Consider the following 21,880-nt stretch of genomic DNA (forward strand, 5'->3'; position numbering starts at 1 on the left):
TGCTAACTGAAACTAAATAAGGTACAATTATCAGCCACTGTAGTGTTTGTGGACTAAAGAAATCTTCTAAAACGATATTCATGGAACATTTCAGAATTCACATTCTTCATAGCAAGAGAAATTTTGAATCTGAACCTTTAAATTTTTAACATGGGGAAGATTGCTTTCCTCGCTAGATGGTGCCTCTGGTAATTTACCTGGGTACGTCAGGATAATTTTGATTGCTTTATCTGTTTAATTGGTGACATCGGAGTCTAGAACAAGGAAGACAAGCTACCAACTTATAAAGCTGGAACTTTTGCTTTTTATTTTGTTTCTTCTATATTCCAGATACCAACAAGAAAAGGAAAAACATACATTTGGTTGGGATATTGTGAATTTGAAGTTTGTATTGCAGCCAAACTTGCCAAGATGGCAATTGGCAAACATTTAGGACAAGAAAAATTAAAGTTCAGATGCTGACTTATGCAAAAGACACGTTGCAGCATCATGTACAGGATGTCAGAAGAGCAGAAGCTTCAGATTGTTGTGCTTTTTTTTTTCTTTTTTGTTAAAGAGATTGTTGAACTTCAGGCAAAAGGAAGATTGGAAATAGCTTCCTAGTCCTACCATGGTCCTCCATAGGATATGCAGGCCTGTAAAAGTTTCTGTGGGCCGTGAATTGAAGAATGTTGGGTTTGTGAAGGCAACGCCGGTATGTAAGCCTGATGAAAGGAGCTTGGGATGCCTAGCATAGACCTGCAGAAAAATGGTGCAGCACAGGCTGGGAAGAGCAGGATGTTTGATATGGTTGTTCTATATGACTGCAGGGTATAAAGGCCTATTATGGAATGTCCATCCAAAAATGGCCAACCACGTTGATGATAGGTAAGTGTGTTTTGGTGCTTATTTACCCATAGATGAATACAATGCAAAAACCTCTAAACACATGGGATAAAGATAGATAGATAAATATGTAAATCTTTTTCAAATTATTGTACTTCATGAAGACATACAAAGGTAAGGTCTGGACCTTAATAACTTTTGTGTAAAATGTGGACCTTGTTGACCCCGTGTAGCTCAAAATGAGCATTGATTTTGATGATAATAAAACTCAAACAGAATCTATCTAACCCAACTTTAAAGTGATGTGTAAATTCTTTCTTATTCATAAAGAATCTTTAAAGTTGCATCTAAGAAGGAAGAATACTCAAAAGCATCTCAAGGCAAATCCAAGATGAGAAAGAACAAGATTATGAAAGCCAAGACTCAAAGTAAAGGTATGAAAGTCATAGAGTTAAAAATTGAGTCTTAGAACTTGTGTAAAAAGAATAGATGAAAGTTTAGTCAAATGGAGTTCAAAATTAAAATTTCCTCTCATCATGACCTTGGATATTATTGTTGGAATATATATTTTTTTTAAGGCATAAATTATTTTTAAGATTACAATTTGAAACAGGCATCTGGTAAATTAGTTTGCTAACCTATTTGCTAAAATATTAGTTTGCTAATGTATTTGCTAAAACATTAGTTTACTAACTAGTTTACTACTGTTGCCAAAATTTCATTAGTTTGCTAAAAGATCAGAGTTGCTCAACTTCGCACAAAAAGACAAAATAACGGCTATTTTGTCTAGAGCAGAGTGTATAACGTTCCAAAAATGTTTCAAACGGTCTAAAATGATCTGGGACTATAAATACACCTTATTTACTTTATTTTACACTTGATGAAAGCTTACATTTGAAGTCCAACTTTGATTTTTCATTTATTGCTTTCATTCAAGAGCTTTAAAGTCTTTGAGCTACCATTGGCAAATCAACTCATCTCTTCTTTATAGTTGTTTTTGTATTGAGTGAGAGTGAGTATTAAATCATTAAATTGCATTTAAGAGAGGTTGTACAAGCAACTATTGATGCTTGAGAGTGTAAGTACTTGAGATAGCACTTGTCAAGGGTTCAAGTTACCTTGGTAAAAGCTTGGTGTTGAAAAGTGGAGAGAAGACTCAAAGAGGGTTCTTTGGGAGAGTGGATGTAGGCTAGTTAAGCCGAACCACTATAAAAATTATTGTGTTTGATCTCTCTAACCTTGACCTCCTTACTTTTGTGCAATTTAATTTTTATACATGATATTGAATGTTGATTGAATAAATTGAGTTGATATAATTGAGGATATATTGAGTAAGTTGAGAAATTAGTTGAATATTTTGTGATGCATATTATGTTAAAAATTGCTATAAATTTTGATTAAAGCTTGAATTGCAATTTAGGGACACATTATTGAAACACATATCTCTTTCATTATATATATAGGAGCACCTAGTTGAACAAAGCCATAATTTTTCATTAGGTTACAAGCAAGGGCCGAAAAATTGTTTAAATCCAATTCACCCCCCTCTTGGACTATTTTGGGACAACAAATTGGTATCAGAGCCTGTCTCTCTTGCTTAGGGTGTTATAACCTTGGAGTGATCCATAATGGCTGGTTCATCTAGTAACACTGCCGGTATACTCGCACCACTAGCTAAAGCCTACTCAATCACTAGACCACCACTCTTCAATGGCACTAATTATTCATTTTGGAAAGTAAGAATGAGAAATTTCATACAATCTGTAGATATTGATGCATGGAGAATTATTAAAAAAGATCCACATGTTCCTCAAAAGAATGGTCAAGGAACTACAAAAGTACCAAAACATGAAGATGAATATGATGATAATGATTGGAAGAAAATTTCTATAAATGCTAAAGCTTTTAATATTTTACACTGCTCACTTGACCTTAATAAATACAATCGTGTTTCAGGGTGTCAATTTGCTAAGGAAATTTGGGATAAGCTTGAAGTCACTTATGAAGGAACTGATGTCGTCAAAGAGTCCAAAGCAAACCTTCTTATCCAAGATTATGAGCTGTTCGAAATGAAGCCAGGAGAATCAATTGCGGAAATGAGTACAAGATTTACCGATCTTGTAAATCTTCTCAAAGCACTTGGTAAAAAATTTGAGGAAGCCGAACTTGTGAAGAAAATTCTTAGATCACTTCCAAAATCTTGGGAAGCAAAGACAACAGTTATCTAAGATACCAAGGATTTTAAAACATTCACTTATGATGAACTCGTTGGATCTCTCATTGCACATGAGATGGTATATAAGAAAGATGAAGTTGAAAATGAGCAAAAGAAGACGAAAAGCATTGCTCTCAAGTCAAATAAGGATGAAGATAAGAAGAAAGGAGTTGCATTCAAAGTTGACTCAAGTGACAACTCAAGTGCTTCAAGTGATGATGATAATGAAATGGCTATGCTTGCAAGAAAATTTAAAAGAGCTTTCAATAAGGGAGGAAGCAAATACAAGAAATTCTTGAAAAAGTATACTCCTAAGGATAAACATTTCAGGGATTCAAAAGAAAAAGTTTTATGTTATGAGTGTCACAAACCTGGACATATCAAGCCCAAATGTCCATTACTCAAAAAGAAGAAAGGAAAAGAAGATAGGAGCAAGAAAGTTATGAAAGTAGTATGGAGCAACAGTGAAGAATCTTCAAATGATGAATCAAGTGACAAGGAGACTGCTCACCTTTGCATGATGGCATTTGAAGAGAAATTCGAGAGTTCACAAAAGGAAGAAGAAAGTGACAATGAGGTAAACTCTTATGAATCTCCTAATGTAGAAGAACTTGAGCTTGCATTTGCTAAAGTATATGATGAGTATAGAAATTACAAGAGAAAGTGCACTAAAATGAATTTAAAAATTGAATCATTGAGATCACAAAATATTGCCATGTCCAATATGCATAAAGAAAATGAATTTTACAAAGGACAAATTGCTTTGTTTAAAGAACTAGATTTAGAGTTGAAAATCTCAAAAGAAACTTGTGAAATGCTCATTGAGAAAAATAAAGTTCTTGAAGCTAAAGTAGAACCTTTGACAAATGATTTGGAAAAATTTACAAAAGGAAAAGAAACTCTAGATGTACTTCTTGGAAACCAAAGAATTTCAAATGAAAAATATGGAATTGGTTTTGATGGTTTCATGAACTATGACAAATACAAGAATTATTTCATTAAAGCATCTACATCCTCTTTGCCCAATATCACATGTTATTATTGCAATAAAAGGGGTCATATGATTAGTTCTTGTGCACTTAGGAAGGATCTTCTAAAGTAAAGAAGGTATGGGTGCCAAAGGGAACCTTACCTAAGGTCACTAACCCCCAAGGACCCAAAGTTGCTTGGGTACCTAAAGCTTAATGATTAAATTTCAGGTTTGTTTCAAAGGGATGAAGGAAAGTGAAAAATGGTATATAGATAGTGGTTGTTCAAAGCACATGACCAGTGAAAAGAATAAGTTTTCAAAAATCACAATGGAAGATGGAGGACATGTAAAATTTGGAGATAAAGGGAAAGGAAAAATAATTGGAAATGGCACAATTAGAACCAAACCTTGCATTGAAGATGTGTCACTTGTTGAAGGTTTGAAATATAACTTGCTAAGTGTAAGCCAACTTTGTGATAAAGGTTTTGAGGTAAAGTTCACTTCTTCTCTATGTACAATCAATAACTTAGATAATGACACATTGTTCATTGCCAATAGATCTAATAATGTTTACTTGCTTAACATGAATAATTTTGAAACTAATCATGGCACATGTCTAGTATCTTTTGATAACTCTAGTTATTTGTGGCATAGAAGACTGGGTCATGCAAGCATGCATACACTCTCAAAATTGTCTAAGAAAGAACTTGTTAATGGTCTTCCTAAGATTAATTATGAAAATGAATTTCAATATAGAGCATGTGCACTAGGAAAGCATACTAGAGAATCTTTTAAAGCTAAAAATATTGTGTCAACCACTAGGCCATTAGAATTGCTTCATCTTGATTTATTTGGATCCGTATCTCCTACTAGTCTTGGTGGGAAGACATATGCTTTAGTTATTATTGATGACTATTCAAGATATACCTGGACATTCTTCCTTGCTCACAAGGATGAGACTTTTGAGAAATTCACCTCTTTTAGTAAAATGGTTCAAAATGAAAAAGGTTTTTGCATCACATCTATAAGAAGTGACCATGGAACTGAATTTGAAAATCATTTATTTGAGAGATATTGTGATAAACATGGAATCAACCATAATTTTTCAGCTCCTAGAACACCACAACAAAATGGGATTGTAGAAAGGAAAAATAGGACTTTGCAAGAAATGACTAGAACTATGTTGAATGAAAATAATTTGCCAAAGTACTTTTGGGCTAAAGCTATTAATACTTCTTGCTATGTGTTGAATAGAATTTTGATTAGACCAATTTTAAAAAAGACCCCTATGAGCCGTGGAAAGGAAGAAAACCAAATATCTCATATTTCAAAGCATTTGGTTGTAAGTGCTATATTTTAAATAATAAGAAGGATAACTTAAAGAAATTTGATGCTAAATCCGATGAAGGAATCTTTCTTGGGTACTCAACAAAGAGTAAAGCCTATAGAGTATTTAATAGAAGAACTTTAGTTATTGAGGAAACTATTCATGTTTTGTTTGATGAGACTAACACTTCTATCAGAAAGAAAAATGTTTGTGATGATAATAATGAGCAGGTGTTTGGAAAAGAAAATATAATATCAAGTCAAGAAATAGAACAAATTGATAACAAAGATGAAGAAACTCAAGGAGATAACACAATATATGTCCATAATGCCAATAATGATCAAATCAATGAAGAAATGTCAAATTTGGAAGAATTACAAGTGAATGAGCCCCAACATGAAGATTTACCTAAAGAATGGAGATTCCATAGAAATCATCCCCAAGAAGACATTATTGATGATCCATCTCAAAGGATGATGACTAGAGCACAATTGAGAAGATATTTTGGTAATGTTGCTTTTGTTTCACAAATTGAACCTAAATGTTTTGAAGATGCTCAAAATGATGAAAGTTGGATTCTTGCCATACAAGAATAACTAAATCAATTTGAGAGGAATAAAGTTTGGAATTTGGTGCCTAAACCAAAAGATCATTCAATTATTGGTACTAAATGGGTTTTTAGAAACAAAATGTATGAAAAAGGCAATGTTGTTAGAAATAAAGCTAGACTAGTGGCTCAAGGCTACAACCAAGAGGAAGGGATTGATTTTAATGAAACCTTTGCTCCGGTTGCTAGAATTGAAGCTATTAGAATGTTGTGTGCCTTTGCATGTTACAAGGATTTTATGCTTTATCAAATGGATGTCAAGAGTGCATTTTTAAATGGTTATATTGATGAGGAAGTGTATGTTGCACAACCTCCAAGCTTCGAAAATCATGAGCATCCAAATCATGTTTATAAACTTACTAAAGCTTTATATGGTTTAAAACAAGCTCCTAGAGCATGGTATGAAAGGCTTAGTAAATTTCTTTTACAAAATGATTTCCAAAGAGGCAAAGTGGACACAACACTTTTTGTTAAGAAGCATCATAATGATATGCTCATTGTGCAAATTTATGTTGATGATATAATCTTTGGTGCTACTAAAGAATCTCTTTGCAAGAAATTTTCTGAGATTATGCAGAATGAATTTGAGATGAGCATGATAGGGGAGCTCACATTCTTCCCTAGACTTCAAATTAAGCAAATGAAAGATGGCATCTTCATAAATCAATCAAAGTACATCAAGGATATGTTGAAGAAATTTAAAATGGAAGATTTGAAGAGCATGGGCACTCCTATGAGTTCAACAATTAAAATGGACAGTGATGAAAAAGGTAAAGAAGTAGATACAAAGCTTTATAGAGGTATGATTGGCTCTCTTTTGTACCTTATTGCATCTAGACCAGACATACACTTTAGTGTTTGCTTGTGTGCAAGATTTCAATCATGTCCAAAAGAATCTCATCTAAGTGCAGTTAAAAGAATCTTCAGATACCTCATTGGCACATACTCAATTGTTTTATGGTATCCAAAATGTGAATCATTTAATCTTGTTGGTTATAGTGATTCCGATTTTGCTGGAAGTAGTATGGATAGAAAAAGTACTTCAGGTACTTGTCAATTTCTTGGTATTGCATTAGTTTCTTAGCACAGTAAGAAACAAACTTCAGTAGCTTTATCTACAGCTGAGGCAGAATATATAGCTGCTGGTAGTTGTGTTGCTCAAATTTTATGGATGAAACAACAATTGGAAGATTTTGGTTTAAAATATAATCTTGTTCCAATTAGGTGTGACAACACAAGTGCCATAAACTTGATCAAAAATCCAGTCCAACATTGAAGAATAAAATATATTGAGATCAGACATCATTTTATTAGAGATCATGTTCAAAATGGAGATATCAAAATAGAATTTGTTGCCTTTGAAAATCAACTTGCTGATATTTTTACAAAACCACTTAATGAGGAAACCTTTTGTAAAATTAGAAGGGAAATTGGCATGAGTAAACCACTTGCTTAAAATTTAATTCATAGTAATTTAATATATCTGCATATTATCCAATGTGTAAGTAATTTGCTGTGATATAAATTTGCTGAGAAAATCTAAAGAACATTTGCTAACTTATTTGTGTACTCGAGAAATTAGTTTACTAAGTTTTTTGCTAATGTTGCTTGACTAAAAGTAGTTTGCTGTATCGTGTACTGTTCAAATTTCAAACCAAAAAGTGATTGTTCTTGAAACTCTCTGTGCGTCAAACAATGCACTTACCTATTCACATTCTCCTTGCTATGTCAGACATATAGAAATATATATATATATATATATATATATATATATATAGAGAGAGAGAGAGAGAGAGAGATAGATAGGCATATTTGAAATTAAAAAAAAAAAATGAAGTTCAGATAAGGTACACTAGAATAGAAAAGCGCGGGACTCTAGAAACTTAAACCTCTGCTACACGAAACCGTCACCCATTTTTTTAACTCTCTCTCCTCTGCATTGGCTTACGGCATTACTCCTCCAAAATTTTTTTTGGCCAGCAAATCTAACCTATTTTCATCCGAACGCTTATCTCTCTCATCTCTCCTTCATTCCTCACAGTACCGACAGCCATTTTAGATTTCACGATTCTTCATAGTCTCCATTTCCCATCTATGGCTCGCACTAAACGAAAAACCCCTGCTGCTATTGCTGCTTCGTCGTCCTCGTTGCCATCTGAAGATCTCCCCGTCACTGCATTACGGAAAAAATTAAAGGAAAAGAAGAAGACACTAGAAACTGAATCGACTAGTGCATCCTCCGACCCATCTAAGGTAGTCGAACCTGCTGTATCGGCACCAGAAAAGAAAAAGGGGAGAAAAATGCATGGGATTGGTACTCAACGCAAAAAGGGTGCTGCACAATCTTCGGGTTCTGTTGACAAAGCATTGCTTGATTGCAAATTCATCAAATGGGATTATTTTGATCAGGTAAATTTTCAATTCAAAGAACTCTTTGAATTTCAAGAATGGATGAACGTGTGTGAGTGCACTAATGCATATTACCCGAGATTGGTTCAAGAATTCTATAGAACTTTAAGAATAGTTGATGAAGAAGATAAATTTGAAGTTGCTTTGAATGATAATGCGTATGTTATTTCTGTTGAGTTGATTGCTAAGGCTTTAAAATTGCCTAATGATGGAAATAAAATCTCTACTCATAGAGATGTTGCTAGAGTTCCAGGCTTTAACTTGGCTGAGTTTGAAAATGAGGTCTTTCCTGCCAACACTGCTACCAGTGAAAAGTCCACTAGCACAAAAGCTTTTCAACATATTAAAATCATTCACAGTATGGTGAACTATATTTTTTGTCCTAAGTCTGGCAGCTATGGTTATTTGAGTTACCTGGATATGTGCATCATGTGGCATATTGTTAACAGAGTAAGAATGAATTTGGCTTATCTAATTTTCAAGAATATGTGTAAAGCTTATGGGATTGGAAAATTGCCTTATGCACATCTCTTGACTACTTTGTTTAAAGAGTTGGATATAAATGTCTCTAAGGAAAGTTCTAGGACAGATTTGATTGTGCTTAGAGAAATTCACTCCGATACTGATGGAAGAAAGAAACGGTTTGAAAAAGGCGGTTCTTCCTCAGCTAAAGTTGATTCAGATTCTCAAAGTGAGTTTATGAGTGAGCTTCAAGGGCTAAGAACTTCTATTAATGAGCAATTTAGTACAACACATCAGTCTATTGAACTTCTGAGAAAATTTGTGGATGTGGTTGATTACAAAGTGAGTCATTTGCTTACTCAAAATGAGGAATTAAAGAAACTGATTGTAGATCTTCAGCAGGCAAGGGAAACTGATTTCCCAACCAAAATTGAGACTGCTATACTTGCAAATGATGCCTCTTCTCCTGCTACTCAGGTCTCTGCTCATGGTAATGATGGGTGTGAAGGTACTAGGCTTAGTGAGTCTATAGCTGCTGTGGAACATGACAGTGAACAAGTTCTTGAATCTGAAATTGAACCTGCAGCTAAAGCCCCTATTGAGCATGTGAATGAACAGGTTGTTAAACCTGAAATTGAACCTGCAGCTGAAGCCCCTATTGAGCATGGTAGTGAACAGGTTGTCGAACCTGAAAGTGAGCCAACTGTTGAGTTTGAGAGTGGACAAATTACAGACCCTGCAGTTGACACTACACAGCAAAAGGAAGCCTCTCTAAAGGATCAACAAGAGAATGCTCCATCTCAACCCTCTGCAGCTGCTGCACCTCCAGCCAAGAAAGGTAAAAAAAGATCTAAGTCTACGATGTCTAATCCATACTAGTCTCTGGCTGCTGCCCTTCAAACCCCATCTGATGAGGATGAGCCACAGCAGCATGAGCATTTGGCTGACCAAGGTTCTGCGCCACCTGCTGCGAAACCTTCCAGGAAGAAGTTGGTGCCTTCTAAAGCTTCTCGAAGGAGCAAAAGACTTAATGATTAGAACATAATCTGGATTTTTAGTTTCCTATTTGCATTTTTAGTTTACTAGTATGTTTGCTACTATTGTTGACTGGTTTTTCAGTTTGCTACTGTCTACCTTATTGCGTTTAAGTTTTGGGCTACCTTGACTCTTTTTGGATTAATATCTCCTGTTTCCTTTTTGGATGATGACAAAAAGGGGGAGAATAGGATGGATATGTGTTTACAATAGGATGGATATGTGTTTATACTTTGACAAATGGAAGCACTTTAAAAATGGAAGTATGTTTATGTGCATATTAATTTTTTGCATATTAAGAGAATATTCTGAATATCTTATGAACATGCTTTGTAGCATAAACTCAGGGTGAGCTTTTGTATAGCTAATAAATTTCTTGGAAATTATGTGCATATATTTAGGGGGAGCATTTTCTGCATACTAACTTGTTTGATTCACATAAACTTTCACACACTTTTATTTTTTATTGTTGATTCAATTGAGTTTTGTCATCATCAAAAAGGGGGAGATTTTTGATCCCGTGTAGCTCAAAATGAGCATTGCTTTTGATGATAACAAAACTCAAACAGAATCTATCTAACCCAACTTTAAAGTGATGTGTAGATTCTTTCTCTTATTCATAAAGAATCTTTAAAGTTGCATCTAAGGAGGAAGAATACTCAAAGGCATCTCAAGACAAATTCAAGATGAGAAAGAACAAGATTATGAAAGCCAAGACTCAAAGTAAAGGTATGAAAGTCATAGAGTTAGAAATTGAGTCTTAGAACTTGTGTAAAAAGAATAGATGAAAGTTTAGTCAAATGGAGCTCGAAATTAAAATTTCCTCTCATCATGACCTTGGATATTACTGTTGGAATATATATTTTTCTTAAGATCTAAATTATTTTTTAAGATTAAAATTTGAAACAGGCATCTGGTAAATTAGTTTGCTAACCTGTTTGCTAAAATATTAGTTTGCTAATATTTTTGCTAAAACATTAGTTTACTAACTAGTTTACTACTGTTGCCAAAATTTCATTAGTTTGCTAAAAGATCAGAGTTGCTCAACTTCGCACAAAAAAACAAAATAACAGCTATTTTGTCTAGAGCAGAGTTTATAACGTTCCAAAAAGGTTTCAAACGGTCTAAAATGATTTAGGACCATAAATACACCTTCTTTACTTTATTTTACACTTGATGAAAGCTTACATTTGAACTCCAACTTTGATTTTTCATTTATTGCTTTCATTCAAGAGCTTTAAATTCTTTGAGCTACCATTGGCAAATCAACTCATCTCTTCTTTATAGTTGTTTTTGTATTGAGTGAGAGTGAGTATTAAATCATTAAATTGCATTTAAGAGAGGTTGTACAAGCACCTATTGAAGCTTGAGAGTGTAAGTGCTTGAGATAGCACTTGTCAAAGGTTCAAGCTACCTAGGTAAAAGCTTGGTGTTGAAAAGTTGTAAAGGGCTTTTGGTCTCTTGCCTTTAAAAGAGCAAATAGTGGAGAGAAGACTCAAAGAGGGTTCTTTGGGAGAGTGGAAGTAGGCAATTAAGCCGAACCACTATAAAAATCATTGTGTTTGATCTCTCTAACCTTGACCTCCTTACTTTTGTGCAATTTAATTTTTATACATGATATTGAATGTTGATTGAATAAATTGAGTTGATATAATTGAGGATATATTGAGTAAGTTGAGAAATTAGTTGAATATTTTGTGATGCATGTTATGTTAAAAATTTCTATAAATTTTGATTAAAGCTTGAATTGCGATTTAGGGACACATTATTGAAACACATATCTCTTTCATTATATATATAGGAGCACCTAGTTGAACAAAACCACAATTTTTCATTATGCTACAAGCAAGGGCCGAAAAATTATTTAAGTCCAATTCACCCCCCCTCTTGGACTATTTTGGGACAACAGACCTTAAGAACTTTTGAACAAAAATTCTGATCTCAAACTATCAGACTTCATGGCAACAACAGACTTCAGAGATGAGCCTACACAAGAAATAGGATCAGATAGAAAAATAGTTACTGCTATCATTTCTTTTGCAAATTCCAACTTCAAATAACAATCAAGCAAATAGAAACAGAAACTACCAAAAAGCATTTCTTGCAGGTTTCAACATCTCCTTTGGATCTCGCCGGGTTTGATCGTAGGCCTCAATTTTGTTCATCTCCTGGAAAACAAACAATTTATAACATAACAAGTAAATAATCAGTATACGAATAAACTCCGCATTTACCATGTTTTAGTTGTTATATATAAAATATTTTCCATTATATATATTTATATATATAAAGCCTCCTTGTTCTGTCATTCAAAACTGGACTACCTCAAAGAAATTTGGATTCTAAATAGCAAAGGAGGAAGAGATAATTCATGGAACAAGCACCAACCAGCTCAGGCAAAGATTTAAGTAGTTCAGCTGAGCCAGCTAAAACTGGCATTTTATCTATACGAGAAAATTAGTCTTATTCAATTGAAAAGCAATTCGCTGGAAAGTTGGAAGAAAACTATATATTCTTTTGAAAAATTCTTCAGCCTCCTCCAACATGCTAACAAAAAGTTCCGACCCAATTTACTATAATACAGCATATAATTAGTGGCCATTCATTAACTGCACTACTATAGTGCCCACCAGTAACAGGCATGGAATTGTGGAGAAAATGTAAAACAACGTCTTGGTGAAGACCACATTTAGGTTTCCTTCTAAGACATGCTTAACCAGGCATCCCAGTGTTGAAGATAAAGACTCCTCAAATATATCTAGCCGAGCTGATAATGAGTTATAATGCTTTAAATTTAAAATACCAAATTTATATTTGTCTACACTTCAGCTATCTGACGGACCAGAGAAAGAAATCACAAACGCTACATGTCAAATTTCTACAATGAAAAAAAAGAAGATGAACAGGAAAGAGAACACAATTGAGACACACTGATAAACTAATGCAATCACAAATCAATCCATATTTAATGGAAATAGACATTATGAAAGGTAATATTCAATTAGACAGTTGATTCTTGATCTACTCCAATCAATTTTCTTTACTTGATCAATCATTTGTCATTATATGATCTAATTTGATGTGATAAAAAAAACAGAAAATAAATAGAGTTTCCAATACTGTAAATGAGAATTCACCCCCTGATGTGTAGTTAGCACCCAAGATTCCTTAGAACTAATCATGGGATAAGAAAGTCTACAAATTTTGGTTACCAAAATAAACAGCCTACTGGAGGGGAAATGCATATACTCAATTGGAGATGGAAGTAGACAATTTTGTCATACCTCAATCCAAGCAGCCAGATTAGGTCGGCCTTCAGTGATATCATATTTCCTTACATCCAACAAGGCAGGCTGAAATCTTTCAATGAATGGAGCATACACGATATCCACCTGTAGCAAACGTAGCAAAAATTCTAACTTTGTTAGTTTCAATGTAAGTAATAGAATAGATCCCAGGGTAAAAAATGTTATAATCTCTCAGCCAAATTATATTTTATTATCCAATCTCTAATTAAAATAAAAAATGAAGGTAGAAATTGGTGGAGATTAGATTTCCATGCCACATGTGTAAGAATCTTTTATCCTTACCAAACTGAACTGGCCAAGGAAAAAGGGTCCATCATTATATTTGGAAAGAGATGTTTCAATGAAATCAAGTGCAGTACCTGGGGCAGTTCATCACTGTCATCACTTCATTTATGTTAATAGTAGATTAAGAAATGTCAAAGGCTGCATAGCAGGCAACAAACATACCGGCTTCATTTGCATCTCCTTTGAACAAGGAAACTAGAGCTTTGTTGAACGAGTCGGTGTAGGCAAACAACTCTTCTGCTAACTCTTTCTTTGCAGGATCCTGTGAATCAGAACATCATATATTTATCTAAATGAAGAGCTGAAAGCAAGAATAGAAGATTCTGTGAATCTTACATCAGGGAAAAGTGATGGCCCATCAAAGTTACTGTCAATGTACTTAACCAAATCAAGAGACTCTCCTTTGACTTCATTATCATGTTCCATTGAAGGTACCTGCATGAGTACCTTGCATAAACAATTCATAAAGAATAAAGCAAAAATAATTTGAGGCCAACAGAATGAGAAACCTACGTAAAATAACTAAGAAATTTTGGAATAAGAATTCTGATGTTTATTGTCCCAGAAATCAAAGATATATATAAAAAATTATAGCTAACAAATATGTTCCTAATCAAGCTAAACTACCAAAATTGTATCAGAATCATATAACAAAAGGTAAGAACAGATATGAACACAAAAATTCCTAAACAAATGCCCTAAATAAATGCAAAATAAGTGGCAGCTAACAGCTGCCTTTCCAATACCCCCCTCAAGTTGGAGCATGGAGATCTCGAATGCCCAACTTGCGAAGAAGAAAGTCAAACTAATTCTTTCCCAACGCCTTTGTGAAGATATCCGCAGGTTGCATTGAACTACGTACATAATATGTTCGAATGTTACCACTCAATATCTCATCATGGATAAAATGACAGTCCACTTCAATATGCTTGGTACGTTCATGATAGACAGGATTAGCAGCTATATGCAGAGCTGCCTGACTATCACAATACAAATTCATAGGTTCAGTATGCGCCACACCAAGAGAATTCAATAATCCTTTCAACCATTTAAGTTCACAAGTTGTAGTACTCATAGACCGATATTCAGCTTCAGCGGATGAGCGAGACACTGTCTGTTGCTTTTTAGTCTTCCACGAGATAGGGGATTCACCTAAAAGAACAAAATAACCGGTCAAAGACCGTCTCGTCAAAGGACAGCTAGCCCAATTAGAATCATAGTAAGCAGACAATTTGAGATCACAATTGGCATGCAATAGTATACCCTGACCTGGATTTCATTTCAAATAATGCACAACTCTAACAGCTGCCCCAATGAGCTTTCTTCAATTGTTGCATGAACTGTGCAAGAATATGCACACAATAAGACAACTCAGGCCGAGTTATTGTTAGATAAATAAGCAGTCCCACCAGACGCCTATACTGAGCAGGGTCATCCACATCATCACTCTCGGTAAGTGCCAGCTTGTGATTTTGTTCAAGAGGAGTTTTAGCCGGCTTGCAACCCAGTAATCCAACTTCTGAAATTACATCCAACGCATACTTACGTTGACACAAGAAAATACCATTCGAGTTTCTGGCTACTTCAATCCCTAAGAAAAATTTCAGCTTCCCCAAGTCTTTCATATGAAAGCAACGACTCAAATAGTTCTTGAATTTTTGTACAGCGGAAACATCATTGCTGGAGATAATAAGGTCATTCACATAAATAAGCACATTCAATTGAACAGTCCCAGCTTAAAAAGTGAACAAAGAGTAATCTGAATATGATTGCTGAAATCCATAAGCTTTTAGAGATGCAGCCAATTTAGCAAACCAACATCTAGGTGCTTGCCGCAAACCGTATAGAGATTTCCGGAATTTACAAACCTTCCCTGGTGATTGAGAAGCAAATCCAGGTGGCATCTTCATGTAAACCTCTTCCTCCAAATCACCGTGTAAGAAAGCATTTTGGACATCCATCTGATGGAGTTCCCAATTCTTTGCAGCCGCAACGGCAAGAAAGATGCACACAGTAACCATTTTTGCTGTAGGAGCAAAAGTCTCCTGATAATCTATGCCTTCAACTTGATTATTTCCCAATATCACTAACCGCGCCTTGTATCGTTCAACACTTTCATCAGAATTGTATTTAATTTTGTATACCCACTTGCTTCCTATTGCTTTCTTCCCAAATGGTAGATTTTCAGCTGTCCATGTACCATTATCCTCCAAAGCCTATATTTCTTTTCTCATAGCCGCGCTCCACCGTTCATCCTTAACTGCTTCTGCATAAGAGCTTGGTTCATGTCCTGTAGTAATGGCTGCCAAAAAACATCGGTGTTGTGCAGAGAATTTATCATAACCCACATAATGTGCTATAGAGTAAGGCGTACCTAAGGAATCGAATTGAGAAGGTGAGCATACCGAGGGGTTTGTTTTAATGGCGTTTGTCACATAATCCTTCAAACAAACACTAGGTTGCTTGGCCCTTTGTCCCCTACCTAGTTGCTCTTCAACAACTTCACCTCTATCCACTCCCTCACTGTTTTCATGGATCAATTCTTCCGTTTCAGGATTCACCTCACTTTCTCTACCCACACTTTCATCGTGTTCATTTCCCAAGTTGTTCTCTAAACCATCAACTTCATCACCCAACTCCTCAACTCCATTTTTAATGAGTTCATCACCCATTGTTTTCTCATTTGCATATGGAAATTCTGTTTCAGCAAATACCAAGTCTCTAGATACAAAGTATTCTTTAGTTTCCAATTCATACAATCTCCATCCCTTCTTTTCAAATGGACACCTAACAAAAACACACCTACGACTTCTACTATCAAATTTATCTTTATCCCGATTCAGATTATGCGCATAGCACAAACAACCGAAAACCCAAACGTGTTTGTAAGAAGGTACTTTCCCAAAGAGCATCTCATATGGGGTTTTACCATTTAATAACATAGATGGAGTCCTATTAATCAAATACCCGGCTGCAAGTACACATTCTCTCCAAAATTCTATGGGTAAATTTGCTTGGAAACACAAGGCTCTTGCCACATTAAGAATATGTTAATGTTTTCTTTCCACTCGGCCATTTTGTTGAGGTGTTCCTACACAGGAAGTCTGATGCAACATCCCTTGTTCATCAAAATATTCTTTCAAGCACATAAATTCACTTCCGTTATCACTTCTGACAATTTTCACATTTTTTTCAAATTAGCGTTTAACCATCATAACAAATTTCTTAAGAACACAAGCTACTTCTTGTTTTCCATTCAGCAAATATATCCAAATAGCACGAGAGTAATCATCAACAATTGTTAAGAAGTAAATTGCTCCACAAGAAGTTGAGACTCTATAAGGTTCCCACAAATCACAATGTATCAATTCAAAACAACCATCAGCTTTATTGTCACTATAAAAGAAAATCTCTCTTGTTTGCTTTGCTCTAAAACAAACTTCACAAGTTTTATTAGTTTTCCTAACTATGCTACCAGCTTCTGGAATTAACTCTACCACCTTATAAGAAGGATGACCCATTCTCTTATGCCAAAGCTCAAAAGACCCCACATCAGTTACCTTGCAAGCATGTACCGATGTCACTCCCTTGAGAAAGTACAGCCCCTCGCGTTGCTCACCCGCTCCAATCAGGTTCCTCGAATTTAGGTCCTGTATAGCACAAATTTTGTTAGTGAGTTGAATAACCAAATTTGAATCATTAAGTAGTTGTGATACAGAGATCAGATTGCAATTCAAATTTGGCACATAAAGGACTCGTTGCAATTTCAAGTCTCCTCCAAGCAACACAGTTCCTTCTTTCACCGCCAAGGTCTTTTCTCCATTAGGTAACCCGACTGAGCATGGCACAATGTCACGTAATTCACTTAAAAATGCCAACGTTCCTGTCATATGATGGGAAGCTCATGTGTCAATAATCCAAGGAAATATCCTCTGCGTACCTGTCAGCCTCTCATTGCCACCATTCTGATAAGAATTCAACATGCCCAGCAAAGTAGCCCACTGCTCTTCATTTAATCCACTAAGACCCTTTCGATCTGAATCTGTCACAATTCCACGCCCACCATCAACTCCAGTTGCTTTTGTGGCGTTGGCATGAGCAACTCCTCCCTTACTACGTCCTGCTCCATTGCCATGCTTTTAACCACCTCCTCGTCCAACAGAAGTTCCATGTGGTCTATTACCCCACCATTCTGGATAACCTATCAGCTGGAAACAACTTTCAGCATCATGTCCCTCTCGGTTGCAATTAGAACAAATTGAGGATTTGTGTTTATCCCCTCCTGAATTTCGACTACCTGCTCGAATTGCAAAACTCATAGGATTGCCTCTTTCTTCCTTAGTTCGTGTCATAGTTCGCACCCGCTCTTGCTGAATAACCATAACATAGGCACGATTCAAATTGGGCAAGGGTTTAGTGCTCAAAATATTAGAGAGCACTGTTCTGTATCCTTCTTCATCCAAGCCCATCAAAAACTGATGAACTCTCTCTTCTTCACGCTTTCTTTCCAATTCAATCGTAAGATTGCATCTGCAGCCCACCCAGATACACACTGGTATCTGATCATAGTTGTTTATTTCATCCCATAACATTTTGAGTCTTCCGAAATAGGACACGATTGGTTGACCTTCCTGCCTACAATTCGCCAGATCCGATCTCAGTTGCTGCATTCGTTGACCATTCCCAATCGAGAATCTCTGTTTAATATCCTCCCACAGATCCTTTATATTCTCCATGTGAGAGATGGTCGAGCGAAGCGTCAGTTCAATGGTGTTAAACACCCAAGAAACCAGCATAGAGTTAACCATCCACCAATCTTCGAGTTCCAGTGAGTCATCTGCTAGTTACTTGATAGATCCATCAATAAAAACCATATTTCTTTTTGGCCCGCAATGCAGTCCGCATAGCTCGTGCCCATTCTTCATAATTCTCGCCCTTCAACTGAACTTGGGTAATCAAGTTACCTGAGTTGTCATTCAAATTCAGTGTGTAAGAACTAGAAGTTTTTTTCCCTGATCCAGAACTCTTATTTTTCTTTTCATCAGCCATGGCTCTGATACCATGTAAAAGAACTAAGAAATTTTGGAATAAGAATTCTGATGTTTATTGCCCCAGAAATCAAAGATATATATAAAAAATTACAGCTAACAAATAGGTTTCTAATCAAGCTAAACTATTAAAATTGTATCAGAATCATACAACAAAACGTAAGAACGGATATGCACACAAAAATTCGTAAACAAATGCCCTAAATAAATGCAAAATAAGTGGCAGCTAACAGCTGCCTTTCCAATGACCTACAAGCTCTAAGTATTATATAGACGGGCATTGGACATTCATTGAATAAAATCATCCCATTGATTTTTCGTCAAAAATTGCCAATTTGACTCCGGTATGTTATTAGTTTTAACAATAATCATTCTTATTGTGCAGTAACATTGATGTATATGTTTTCTACATCCTAGGACCGATTAGAGCATTGCTGCATTCACTGCTATATAAAAATCAAAAAACTAATCTTAAACAAATTGCCTTCACATAGACTTACCTTGTTAGGAGGGTAGACTTTCTCCTTGTACCAGGTGGGTCTATTTTGCAGATCAATAGGAACCAATTTGATCTTGTCCTGCAATCCCTGCTCTCCCAGAAAAAGAGTTCAGCATAAAATAAAATAGACCGAAAGAAAAACATTAACTTTGAGATTGTTATCTGTCTTAGATCAGATACACTTAACTTAGGAACATGAATTCCCCCTCAACCATTTGGCTGAGATAAGTCAAGAACCCGATTTCTAAAGTGGAAAAGCCTCACAATTATAGAAAGAACTACATCTGCTCTTCAAATGATATTGTATATACACTATAAAGACTAAACTAACTAAAACCCAAGTCATGAAAAGTTGGAGAAACAACCTTACAGTTGCGAGTAATCCACACACGCTGAGCATATGGGCATGAATACGATATGTACAACCTTAAACATTCAGCCAATGGTAAGATAATTTACTATATGATTCCATAAATACACTTAAATCGAATAATTACAATGCATATATCTCACAACAATATCACTTAACATATTATCACGGCATAGCAATAAATTTACAAGCAAATAAAGCAAATCTGGGCCGTACCTTGTTGTTCCATCGAAGATAGGAGGTGGCTCTGAGGTAGAAGTTAGAGCAGGCGAAAGAACCTCTTTCCAACTTCTGCACAAAGAGAGTTTAGAACTTAAAACCCAGTTTCATTTGATTTCCAAGGAAATAAGCAAGTGAAAGAAAATGGATTTTTCATTATCTTTTTCTTCATTTTCTCAGCTGCCAAACAAACTTGGGGGCTTACCCTGTAGCCATAGAAGCCGATAAAGATGCAGATGCAGCTCTTAGGTTCCTCAGAAAATAAGCAACTTGATGAAACTGAAGCGAACGAGAGTGTAATTTGATGGGATTGTTAGCTTTTACGAATCTAGCAGAATTCTTGGGAAGAAAAGGGAAAGAGAAATGGATAGAAAGATCCCTTGCATACATCAGTGGTGATGAAACATTGAAGTAGATAACTGCCTATGCGGCCATTTCTGGTTGGCTTCATGCACATCACTTTCTTCTAAACTAGCATAATAACATAATAGTGTACAGGAATAATTTATAATTTTTATTTTTTAATTTAATTTTTAATTATATTTTAAATAAAATAAAATAAAATAATATTATTAAATTAATTTTTAACTAAAATTTCTCTCTTATTTAATTTAATTTAAATAAATTTTTATCTATTACAATAATAAATTTTTAATTAATTTATAATATAATTAATTAAAATATTTATTTAATTTTTTATACATATATTAATAGTAATTTATATAATTGCATCAATTAAAATATAATAAAATTTCTTTATTCAAAAAATAATTTAAATTTTATGAAATTTTGATATTTTATCCAATTATGTAAATTAACTTTTTTTCTATAGATTATAAAAAATATATTAAATTAGTGAGAAAATAATATTATTTAAAAAATATATAAATATAATTTTTTTATTATTATAATAAAAACATATATTAAATTATTAATAATAAATTGAATTATTTAATTTCAATAATAATAAAAATATATAATATTATTATTATTAATTAAAAATATTATTTTATTATATTATTTTTAAAAATATTATATCTTTAAATTTTTATAAAGTGTAAATTTTTTTATTAATCTGATTTTTTTTATAAAATAATCATTTCATAAAAAATAGTTATAGTTTTACATAGATTTATGATAGAAGTTAAATATAATTTATAAAACTTAAAATTTTAAAATATTATTATTTTTTATTAATATTGAAAATGTTAAAAGTACATAATATTTTTTAAAAGATTGATTTAATAATTTTATAATATTTTTTACTTATTTTTAAATTTTTAATATAATTATATTTACATTTTATTTTTGAAATTCTTATACAAATATAATTGAGGGATAATATATTTATATTTTATTTTTGAAATTCTTCTTCCATATAAAAATATAGTTGAAAGATAATTTATGCATAAAAATTTAGTTGTTTAATTAACATTTGAAAATAGTTTCTTTTGAAAATTAATAAAATAAAATATGAATAATCAAAATATTAGTTATAATTATATTCGATAAATAATTATAATTAAATAAAATATTAAAAAGTTTAAAAAATATTAAATAAGAAATTTATAAAAAAAATTAATAATTAAATAAATATTAATTAAATATATTTAAATAAATAAATTTTGAGAATAATACGAAAGAAATAATAAGAAAACAGAGTAAATAAAAAAAAATTTGTAAACACTTAAGTGAAATGAAAATATTTAGTGAGAGGAGAGTAATTAATATGTATCAAATTCTCATATGATATATTATATATTGACAAAAAAATGAAAATCATTTAAGTAAAAAGTTTAATTTTATAATTAAATATTATTTAATTAAAAAAGGTAATAGAAATATTTAAATTTAATTTTTATAATAGTAAAATATTTCTTATTTATTTTTTCATTTCAATTTAATTGCTATAAATTAATCATAATGATAATAATAATAAGAAGAATTAATTAATCTCAAAAAAGTAAAATAAAAAAATTTTAAATTATTAATATAAAAAATTAATACATGCCACTTATAAATAAGTTAACTCTCTATATTTTATTTTTATAACTTTTTGTCACTCAAATTTTTTAACAAAAGTTTTATAATAAAAAAATAACTATATAATAAAAATAATTATTAAAAATATGAAATAATTTAATATTAATTAAATTATATGATAGTTCATTATGAAATCACAAATTAATGATTAATTTTCTTTAAATTAATGGTCATTACTGGCTTATTATTGTTATAATTATTGTTGTTGTTATTATTATTGTTGTAGTTGTTAAATTATTTATTTATTTATTATTATTA

At 33.3% G+C, this 21,880-nt stretch overlaps 2 protein-coding genes across 3 annotated transcripts; one reads left to right on the forward strand and one right to left on the reverse strand.

The window, feature by feature from the left end:
• Positions 1-942: 942 nt before the first annotated feature.
• Positions 943-20,047, reverse strand: LOC110650242 (protein IN2-1 homolog B). Of its 2 annotated transcripts, XM_058151649.1 has the most exons (11): positions 19,785-20,047; positions 19,577-19,651; positions 19,356-19,416; positions 18,992-19,078; positions 13,780-13,890; positions 13,606-13,705; positions 13,441-13,517; positions 13,135-13,242; positions 11,939-12,018; positions 11,762-11,836; positions 943-1,040 (listed from the first exon to the last, which is right to left on the reverse strand). In XM_058151649.1, exons 1-10 carry the CDS (start codon positions 19,967-19,969, stop codon positions 11,800-11,802), a joined length of 921 nt encoding a protein of 306 aa, XP_058007632.1. In that variant the 5' UTR covers positions 19,970-20,047; the 3' UTR covers positions 943-1,040; positions 11,762-11,799. The 2 variants fall into 2 exon arrangements, with proteins under 2 accessions (XP_058007632.1, XP_058007633.1); XM_058151650.1 differs by lacking the exons at positions 18,992-19,078; positions 19,356-19,416; positions 19,577-19,651; positions 19,785-20,047 and adding an exon at positions 17,004-17,348 and having other exon boundaries at positions 13,780-13,878.
• On the forward strand, positions 8,039-9,694 carry LOC131182153 (uncharacterized). The gene has a single exon (XM_058150807.1). It carries the CDS (start codon positions 8,039-8,041, stop codon positions 9,692-9,694), a length of 1,656 nt encoding a protein of 551 aa, XP_058006790.1.
• Positions 20,048-21,880: the final 1,833 nt, after the last annotated feature.

Source organism: Hevea brasiliensis, chromosome 8, assembly GCF_030052815.1.
Source record: "Hevea brasiliensis isolate MT/VB/25A 57/8 chromosome 8, ASM3005281v1, whole genome shotgun sequence".
NCBI classification, from domain to species: Eukaryota; Viridiplantae; Streptophyta; class Magnoliopsida; order Malpighiales; family Euphorbiaceae; genus Hevea; species Hevea brasiliensis.

Coding starts and splice junctions, on each gene's coding strand:
- LOC110650242 (XM_058151649.1), bottom strand. CDS start 19,969: ATGTATGCAAGGGATCTTTCTATCCATTTCTCTTTCCCTTTTCTTCCC. Junction 19,652..19,784: donor TCGGCTTCTATGGCTACAGG/GTAAGCCCCCAA, acceptor CTCTTTGTGCAG/AAGTTGGAAAGAGGTTCTTT. Junction 13,891..18,991: donor AAGTCTACCCTCCTAACAAG/GTAAGTCTATGT, acceptor TGTTTATGCAAG/GTACTCATGCAGGTACCTTC.
- LOC131182153 (XM_058150807.1), top strand. CDS start 8,039: ATGGCTCGCACTAAACGAAAAACCCCTGCTGCTATTGCTGCTTCGTCG.